Genomic DNA, 10,439 nt, shown 5'->3' with positions numbered 1-10,439 from the left:
TTCATAACTTTGACTCTAATAGAAATTATCACAAAATTGTGCGGATCACAAAGAAAACAAGAACCTGATGGCTGAAATTTATTTCATCTCCGAATTCGCGTATGTGATTTTTTTTCTATGCAGTGTGAATGGTGTTTTTCTGACTGGTGAACAAAGTTGTGGCTTATGGCTCCTCCGTCTTGAAATGCACAAATAGAGGCTTGGTAAGACGTAAACAAAAATATTTTAACGACTGTTTAGTTACGTTTTTCCGTCTTCGATAATCACATGCTTTTTCTGTACCTCTTATCTTCAATTGGCGAACACACAATCACTTTTTATCTTTATAGCCATCAGTAATTATTCCATCAATATTTGCAGAGGTTTAGTTCCTTCACTTCTTTGGGGATATTTTCGTATTGAAACCATGGCTGCACTCGGAGTTATTGCCAAGTCTTTAAAAACCCAAGTATATTATTAGAGTCTTTATTTTTTAAATAAATATAAGTTGTTTGAATTGGAAGTGGCGAAGTTTTTATTCTCAAAAATATTTATTATTTTTTTAATAGCCTAAAATGCTTAATAACAGAGTACTTCTTATTTTATTTTCTACTAGAATTTCTGTTAATTAAAATTAACTTTGAACTTGAGTCATCTCTAGATGCATATGTTTTAAGAAATATTTTTTAAGAATTAACTTTTATCATTTTTATCCTTAGGGGAGAGTGGCTCACCTTGGGACATTTTTATTTTTGGCCTAGAATTTCAAAATATCTCTTAGTTTTTTTTAGATGCAGATAGATGTTTTTTTTAGATGCAGATGGATGTCAAAGTCATCTAACTTTGGAATATATTTTGATTCTATTGATTAAGCAGGTAAGAATTTATTAAGATTTTTATTTTTGAAGCATGTTTACTTACTTTCATATAAGAGTTTAATTAGTAGTAGAAAGAAATTTTAATGAAATTATTTTTAATAAAGGGTATTATAATGAAGTATAAAGCTTTCCAGTTAGAAGTTAGTAAATTTAATTATTCTAATGTTAAATCTAAAAGTATGATATTTTAAAATTTCATATTAAGTAAATAGTGCACCATGGGCCAGATGGAGGTGGCCTACATTGGGACACTAGATATACATAATTAATCCTTATTAGAAATAAATTTTTAACAAAGAGATATTGTACAAGCAAAATATTTTTTCATTTATATAATCTGTGTTAATTAATAGTTATTATTTCTTATTTTAGGAACTTATTTTGACTTTACTAATGGCAAGAAGTAGAAGCCAAGAGTATAAAAATAATGCATCAGTTCTTGCTTGTTGAAAAAGCTTCTGCAAATGTTTTATCAGGAGAAATGCCTTATTGAAAAGCTGCTGAATTCTACATTATTAATAAAACCACTCTGAACCGCCATATTATTTCCTTTAAAAAAAGAGAGCAGCCAAATTCTAACTTTAAATACATTTCAAATTTACAGGGTCGTCTATTGCTGCACCTCGAAAAGAAAGTGACCGAGGTCAAAATAGGAGAAGATCAGCAATTTATGTAGACGCATCTCAAGAAAAGGCACTTGAAGATGCTATTAAGAATAAAAAGAACTCCCAGGAAAACAAAAACAATGTGTGTATAGAAAAGGCAAAAAAAGTGTTTAAACAGTTTCAGCTGTAAGATGAGGATTTAATGCTCTCAGAATAGGTGGGGAATACATCTGGAAGAAAACCAGTAATGGCTGATCTGTGTAATGATAACAGTGATGATGATGCTTGCTGCTTAGATGAAATGAACAGTGCAAGAGACAACAAAATATTTAACGTTAAGGAAAAAAGTGGTGAAACAAGATAATATGCTGGAGATTTTGCTGGTCAAAGAACTGTTGTTGCTTTTGTAGGTTTCGTTGAAAGAGTTGATGGAGATGAGTGAATCATTTTTGAGAAGAGTGAATCAATCTTCAACATTTATTTATCCCGAAAAAGATGACAAATCATAGATAGATTCAAATGACATTTTGATAAAACTTAAGAAGTGGAGTAAAGCACTAAACATTCTTTAGGTTTGGTATTTGATTCTGAACAATTGGATTTGCATATGAAAACTTGAAACTAACAAAATAAAGCTTTAGTTACAAAATTAGAAAATGTAAATTTATTTAGTTATACTATTTTTCGAAAATTTCTACTTTACATTTCACATCTGTTTGACTGTTCCAAGGTGTCCCACTAAGAGATACACCTTGGGACAAATAACAAAGTTACTAAACATTTTTTAAAATGTTTTCTAAGACAGATACAAAATCAAAACCTAGTAAAAATGATTTCAAATGTTACAAGAATACCAGGTGAAGTTTTGACAATAAATTATTACAATATTAAAAATTTAACAATAATAAAAATTTTTTAACAATATTAAAAATTTGACAATATTAAAAATTTAAAAAAAGAGAGTAAAAAAGTGTCCCAAGGTGAGCCACTCTCCCCTATATGTAATTTACGAGCCTTTTTTTAAAGCTTCTTTGTGACGATGTATAAACCTAAATTCCTAAATAATAAAGAAATTTCATTTCTTTAATAGTAGTTCTTGAAATGTAGTGTTGTACTCTGATTTTTTCGTAATTTAGTTATGGTTATGTAAACAATGATTTTATAAACAATTATTTTTAATATTCACCTAGAGGAAGCTTACATATGTGTTGTAGTTGTTTTTAATGCCACTTTTTATTTTATAATCATCGTTGAACAGCCAACCCAATTTTATGAGTTTACGACTACTAATGTTCAACTCCATAGTCTTGTAATTTTTAACCCAATCCAGAAGACAAGGGAACTCCTGGATCGAGTATTGGGAGAAATTTTGCCTTCGTGGAAGACTTTTCTATTGCCAATGCCAGCAAGCCTGCTTTTTGATACCAAGCAAATTTAAGGCAGAGGGAGCATTTCTTGTTTTTCGGTGGAGCCAAGAATACGACTTTATAGGGTGGACCCATTCATACATGCATTCATCCACAGATTGTAATTTTGACTTGAGCAGAAAAAAATCAATCTCCACTTTAGAATTCCCAGAGGTATTGATTTTCTTAAGGGAGCATGGAGGACTTTGTGACCTGACAGATTTAATGTGCACCAGTCACCATTTATTGCACAAGGAATCTTCGGCCGGCAGGGATCAAAGCCTTACCAACCAGGCTGCACTTAAATATATATATAATGTCTATGTATTGTGTATTTATATATTTGATGTGTATGTTTTTCTTTCATGCAGATAATAGCCATTTCAATATCATTGAAGTACAGTTTATTAAGGGACACAAAAGAAAGTTAAAATTTAATTTAGTGTCTAAATACTGAGATATTAAAGATGATTAGCTCTTAATGCCAAGTTTCTCCGTGGATTATATTAGATCAATTTTATTGGCTGAACTTAACTTATCTATTTCTATACAAGGAAAATACGAAGGAAGAAAACACAGCATATTTTAGATCTTATATTCAATTCAGCGAGAACTATTTTTGTATGTAGTTCTTTATTAAGTTTATAAAACTTTTAAAAATTAAACAAATGTATTACATTGACAGATATGCTACATTTCTTAAAATTATTATTATTTTTTTTACTTGAGGCTAAGTTTTAAATTGGTTAATTGATCTTTTTAGCATAATATATCATTATACATTACTCTATAATGCCAATTTTGTCTTTTAAAGTGTTTTATCTTCTTAGATAACCATGTGTTTCATTAACCAACGATACATCCTTTTCTCAATTTTGTTTCAGTGTCAGTATTAGTTTATGCTGATTCTAGTCATTTTAAATTGAGTTCTGCATTCAATACAATCTGAACAAACTTGGATTTATTCAAGAGTTCAAAATACAAACTCTTGCGAATCATAAGCAAGATTGGCAAGAGTTTTTTTTTTTTTTTTAAATTCTAGAATAATATAGTCAAAACTAGTTATAGACCAACATGAAAGCTCTGTTAACTTCACTGGTTCTATTTATTATGTTATCTTATAATGCTTATTTATAAATTTTTTTTTTTCAGTTTCATTATAAATCACTGTACTCAACAAAATTAGAATGCATTTTTTTAAAGCAATTACTTAAAATGTCTATATTGTTTGATTGGTATAATTAGAATAATTCTATATTTTCAGGGTATCAAGTATGCATTTGGTGTCGTTGGGATACCAATAGTAGAAGTTGCTACGGCTTTGCAAGAAGTTGGTATCAAATATATAGGGATGAGAAATGAGCAAGCTGTAAGTAGACTTGCATTATTTATATTATTAACAACTGCATTATTTTGCAGTGAATCTGCGCAGTCCTTAATCTTGAAGCTCTAAAGAATTATGAAATTGATCTCTATAGATATGTAAATTTTCCATAACAATTTTAGCAAATTTTTTATGGGACATCCATTAATAATAATACATTAATATTATACTTAGAATTAAGTTTTTTTGTTGTCTTGAAATGAGTGTTTTATCTGGCAAAAGTGAAACTCAATTGATATAAGAGTTGGTGTTTCTAAACCTTTAACTTTTTACCTTTAAAAACGACTGTTTGTCCGTCGGATGATTATATTGTCATCATTATGTTTTGTTGGTAATGTGATGTGTTATGAAAGATTGCTTTAAAGATAGTAAAATACTAATGTTGATGAATTCTGACATTTTCTAAATTTGTTATAGGCATCATATGCTGCTGGTGCTGTAGGGTATTTAACAAAGAGGTAAATTTTTAAAAATCATAACATATTTTAAATTTTTTTATTATTGTATTCAAAATTTTGTGTTAATTCTGTTTTTAAATTTTATTTAAAATTTAATTATTACTATTTTTTATAAAATTTTATTAAATCTTTATTCATTGTAGTCTGATTGGTAAAAATCTAAATTTGGGCTAAGTTCTACATTATTATTTTAGCTGGACCCAAAAAAATTTTTAAGTCAAAATAAATAATTGTCTTTCAATGTTGTTTATGTTTAAAAAAATGATTAAAATTCATAATGAAATCCTAATTAAGATATATGTTTCAAAATTTCACAACCGGAGGTTTCTTTATTATATCAATTATTGACTGTAACATAATTTAGTGTTTATTTTTCGAAAATTTCAGTTCATTTACAGAAAAGAAAAAGAAAAAAAACTATTTCTAAATACTTTCTTTAATTATTTTAATTAAAATATTTGAGGGAAGAATTTAACTGTCTTTGAAATATTATTAGAATGGCACCCATAGTTGTGATCTTTCTTTATCTTTTCCTTAAATGTTTCCATTTACTTCTTTTAAAATGATTAAAGAACACACGACTCGTATTAAAGAAAGATTATTGCCAGGATTGTTAAGTGACTGGTCCTGGAAGATATATCGTTAAGAAATATTAATAATTAATTAGGTTAAGAAATATTAATATTTTGTGATATATCACAATTTTTTTTAAAAATTAATTTATATTACTTTCAAAATTTCATTACCCAAATGAAATTTATCAGCTCTCACAATAATATGAGGGTTGCCACTCAGCTGAGAGAATAGGGAAAAACTTGGAAAATACAAGGGATTTAAATATCACCTAAAATAATAGGGGAAATGTAGGGAATTTTGAATTTTTCTTTAAAAATTGGGAAAATGCAGGGAATTTTGATTTTTTTTGTTTGCAAACTGGGAAAATACAGTGAATTTTGTTTCTTATTTTCGTCTTTTAAAAAATGGTAACCACTCAAAGTGCAACCTATGGGGTATTTAAGGATGATATTTCTATTAAACTATTTCATTTACTACAGCGTTATTTGTTTTGAGTATGTTCAGCTGGGAGGGAATCATATAATGTTGAGGCAAATATTACAAAGAGTATAGTTGTCTCAATGGGGACCACATATGATTATGAACAGAGCTTAGAATAGATATTTTGAATTCATTTTGTCGTGTGAATAATTTTATTTTGTGATACTATTATACTACATGTTGAGTGAAAAGTTTTATTCTGTTTGTGTGCATAAACAATATATTCTATATTCCATGTATTGAAGACCTGGACTTTGTGTTGTTGTCCCTGGACCAGGATTAATACATGCATTAGGCGGTATGGCAAATGCTCAAGTGAATGGATGGTATGTTGTTTTTTATTTAAAAATATTCTTTTCATTACTTAAGCAGTTTTGTCTTCTCTCTAAATAAAATGCACATCGCTCTACTTAATTTAGCCAACTCTTCTTAGTGTAATCAAAATTTTCTTTTTTATCCTATGAAGATAGAAATTTTACAAGATGGAAATTGAATATTTTTTATTTGGGACAAAGCTTTTAATTTATTTTTCTTTGTGATAATTTTAGTATTATGGATACATGCAGGTTTTATTTCTATGATAGTAAATCCAAACCTTTAAGAATATATAGTTTGTCTACAGTAAGAACTCCCCCCGCCACAAAATCTGAAGCTGTCTGTTGCTATGGAAACAAAATTAGTGCATTTCAGGGAGGATACCATCTCTTCACTCTAGGACTAACACAATAGACTGAAGAAAAAGATTCCCTTTCTTTTGAAGTGGTTATACCTCTTTATCATAGTCACCGCCTCGGGTTCAGATGAATGGCATGGGGAGTTCTTACTTTAGACAAACTATTTCTGACCAAGTTTCTTTTTTCCCCCTATAAAAGTTGAATATAGACATCAGGTTTGAGTAAATGGATAGGAATTAAGAGCAACAAAATACTCCCAAAACACATTTATTAGAGAAAACACCAAACTCTTATAGTTACAATTTTATAAAATTACTTTCTTAAAAGTGGTTGCTCAAATATTACATAAGCACCAAACAGGTTAAAGGGGTTCTTGATTTGCTTGTTTTTTCCAGCAAAGGGAGAGGTGAAGTAATAGCAAAGTCCACACAAAACCTTAAAAAAAAATGTTTTTTTTGAAAAGAAAATTTTTTTCCAAAATGAAGAAAAAAATTACAATACAAAGAGAAAGAAAGAGATCTTGAAGGTTTTCAGAAGTCAAGATCTTAGAACATGGGAGAAAACGACAAAAGATTCCTGAAGAATATTCTACTGGGAATTTTCTTAAAATGCAATTTTTTTTGCGCAAAATTGCTTTAGTTTGTTATATTAATAGTCAAAATCAAAACAAGAAACAAGGAGTATTCCAAATCTCTTACTTAAGCATGTAAGGTGTTTGTTAATTGTTTGGTTTTGTTGACAGGGTGGGTAGAGAGTATTCAAAATTGACAAAAATATGCATATGTGTTACTTGAATGCCTCCGAATTGTTTGCATTTTAATATTTGAAGTATTTTTTTCAGCAATTAAAACTTTATGACAAACTCTAGGTTTACCTGAACTTACTTTTTCCTTCTTTTAAATTTGTAATGAAGGAGAAAGAGAATTTGCTATGAAAATTTTCTTCCACGGTATGGCATCCTCTTACGAATAATTTAATCGAACACCGGCACAAATATTTGTTTTTGCCCCCCTCTTCTGAAAAAAAATTGGACTCCCCTCTATAGAATAGTTCGGTAGAATAAATTTTCCATTTTTGTGTAAAAAATTGGGAGAAACCTATATTTTAATCATCCTATTCGAGATAGTAAATATATACATCCCACTTTAACCTTTGTTCTTAGTTCCTTAAATACTCAAATGTAGAGGTCTACCAATTACTTATCTCTTTTCTATTTTTAGGCCTATGATTGTGCTAGGAGGCTCTACAGATCGAGATCATGAAGGACTTGGTGGTTTCCAAGAGTTTCCTCAGGTCTAGCAAATTTATTTTATTTTATAACCGTTGTTGAACAGCCGACTCGATTTTGGTGAAAATCAAGTACTGGGAGATATTTGAAGAACTAACCCGTATTTGCATTACACAAAAACCTTCCACAGTTTAGCCTGACGGCAAGGGGACTCTAACCTATGATCCGTTTACCGCTGAAGATATTTTAGTCATCACTGTGGTCAGTGCAAGCCAGATACGGAATTTGAATCTACCAGTCATCACTGGGATTTGAACCCAGTTCACCTCATTGAAAGGCAAATGTTCTATCTCCTGAGCCATAACAGCTTCTAACACATTAATTGTCTTAACCAGTATCTTTTTATTAAAGGGGGCATAGAGAGCTAAAGAAGAGCTTAGTAGCCCTATAAAATAGAAACCCCATAAAGTAATCTAAAATAAACTATCATTTAAATTTTGGGACATAATTACAGGGGTCTGCCCAGGTCGAATTTACTACTCTTTAGCGGTACCTTCACTAATTCAACTTCAAGAAAAATGTTAGTTTCACAAAATATTTTTTCTTAAAATTTTATCTTTGTATCCCGTAGGAAACGATAAATCCGTATTTTTGTGTTGATCTCTTAATATAATTTTTATCTTTTCACAAATTATGTCTAAATTTTCACAAAATAGGTACTTCTCAAAAAACCCTAGACATACCCCTGAACTAGCTTTTTAATTGTCTGTGATGTGATATTTTATTTGAACTGGCTTTGTTAAGTGATTGTTATGTGACATTTTTGTTAATCTGGCTCTTTAAGTGAGTTAAGGGACATCAGTTGAAATGTTTTTTATGTGACATGGTAAAATGAATTGATAGAGTGTTCAGTAATGAATTCCAATAAGCCCAATGTGCACCCTAAAACTATCTTTCACTAAAATGTCAAGTAACTTTTTAGTTTAATTGTCTTTTTAAGTTACATCAGTTTAACTGGCTTTTAAGGTGATGTAAGTTTAACTGGCTATTTAATTGTCTTGGTAGAGTAAATTTACGTACTGCTCTGTGATTAATTACCTTAATGTATATTTTTTGAAGGGTTTAAAATGAAAAAAAAAAATTTGGCGTTTCAATTTAATATTTGACAGAGACAGAATAAAAAAGTTTCAAAAATCCGTGCAATTTTTATTTAAATCTGTAAGAGCAAAGAGGAAATTAGAATAAAATAAAATCAGTTTGTTTGAAGATAAATTCTAAATGCAGTTTGTAGCAAAAGGCAAACACATTCCAGTCACACTAGACAAATAAACTGAATTTTGATGATTTTAATACCTCCTTTTTTCTTTTTTTTTCCTTCTTTTTTTGGTCTCAAGTATAATTGATTTCTTTTTTCTGCACTTCATTTTTTTACTGTCTTAAATATTAATTTGTGACTCTTAATTGGCATAGTTTTTCAACACCATTTTGTGCAAGGATTCAAAAAATGTATTTCTTGGAATGTATATTGCCCAACTTTCCTGGGGACAGGTAAAAATTCTGATCAGATCAAGCATGTATTTTTTTTTACCCTTATATGACCAGCCAGGCATGGAAATATTAAATCGGAAATTCTGTAAGATACCAATTAAGCTCCTACACATTTTAGCAAGAATTGCAGAGTTAGAAAAGCTCTGAAAATTATGCCTAACTGCTCAAATCAACATTTCAGCTAATTTCTTCTGTTGATTTAAATGCATTTTTGTCAATAAGGGGGGAAAAAACTTAAGAATGAAAAAATAACCAAAAGATCTAAAAACTATGTAAAATTTCAATGTTCATGAACTTTTTGACTTTCTAACCATATTTTAGAAATTCATTACTTTTCGAATTTAAATAAAAAGGGACTATTTAAAAGTTTAGGTCACTATTGAGGGATCAGATTTAGGTTAGGTTATAGCATAAGAAAAGGCAAATTGCCAATTTCAACGAACATTTAGGAAGAAAAAAAATCATTTAACATTTATTTGGTAAATTAACCTGTTGGACTTATTTGCTTCTAAACTTATTTATACTTTCTCTTTATTTGAATCTTGTTTTTCTATATCTTTCACTGTTGCAACTATTTCACCTTTACTTCCTCACAAGTTAAAACTTTTACCTTTTTTTTAATTTAAAATAGATATTTTGGGTCTCATTCTATTTATTTTTAAATATTAAGAAATATGTTTGTAATACTAATTTTTTGTTCCACTGATTCCATGACTTTAATGATAATTATAGAGACTAATGTTTTATTCGTTTTAAACATAGTTAATTTGTTTTATACTTGGGTTGGAGTCCCTTTGCCGTCAGGCTAACCATGGGAGTTTTGTGTGAATTTCCTCTCCATGTTACGCAAATGTAGGTTAGTTCCATCAAAAAGTCCTGCACAAAACTAATTTCTCCCAATACTTGACCCAGGAGTTCCCCTTTTTCTGCATTGGTTTTAAAATTACAAGGTTATGGAGTTGAACACTGGTAGTCATAAACTCAAAACCAGAATTCAACAATGGTTATAAAATAAAAAAAAATAAGCTGTATACTTAAAAATGATGTGAATTTAAAAAATTGTGATAAGCGCATATTTAAACCTTTCTAAAAAATTATCGAAAAATTGCCTTGAACTAATAATATTTTCCCTTGAAAAGTCCTTTTTTTTTGTATGAACCGTATAATTTTTAAAAACAATGTGTAGAAGGTAACCAAAAACGTTATTTAAATATGCAAAAAGA

General features: G+C 29.3%; 1 protein-coding gene across 2 annotated transcripts in view; it reads left to right on the top strand.

The window, feature by feature from the left end:
• Positions 1–173: 173 nt before the first annotated feature.
• Hacl (2-hydroxyacyl-CoA lyase) overlaps positions 174–10,439 on the top strand; it is a 35,815-nt gene continuing 25,549 nt past the window's right edge. Inside the window, exons 1-5 of one of the 2 annotated variants that reach the window (XM_087168458.1) lie at positions 174–448; positions 4,133–4,237; positions 4,670–4,710; positions 6,012–6,092; positions 7,661–7,733. In XM_087168458.1, the coding sequence (XP_087024584.1) occupies positions 407–448; positions 4,133–4,237; positions 4,670–4,710; positions 6,012–6,092; positions 7,661–7,733 (342 nt within the window). In that variant the 5' untranslated portion in view covers positions 174–406. The remainder of the gene's footprint in view (positions 449–4,132; positions 4,238–4,669; positions 4,711–6,011; positions 6,093–7,660; positions 7,734–10,439) is intronic. The other variant, XM_087168459.1, reaches the window with a different exon arrangement.

Source organism: Parasteatoda tepidariorum, chromosome 7, assembly GCF_982258835.1.
Source record: "Parasteatoda tepidariorum strain Cologne lab strain chromosome 7, Ptep-v5.0, whole genome shotgun sequence".
Taxonomy (NCBI): Eukaryota; Metazoa; Arthropoda; class Arachnida; order Araneae; family Theridiidae; genus Parasteatoda; species Parasteatoda tepidariorum.
This window is presented reverse-complemented; position numbering and strand designations above follow the sequence as displayed.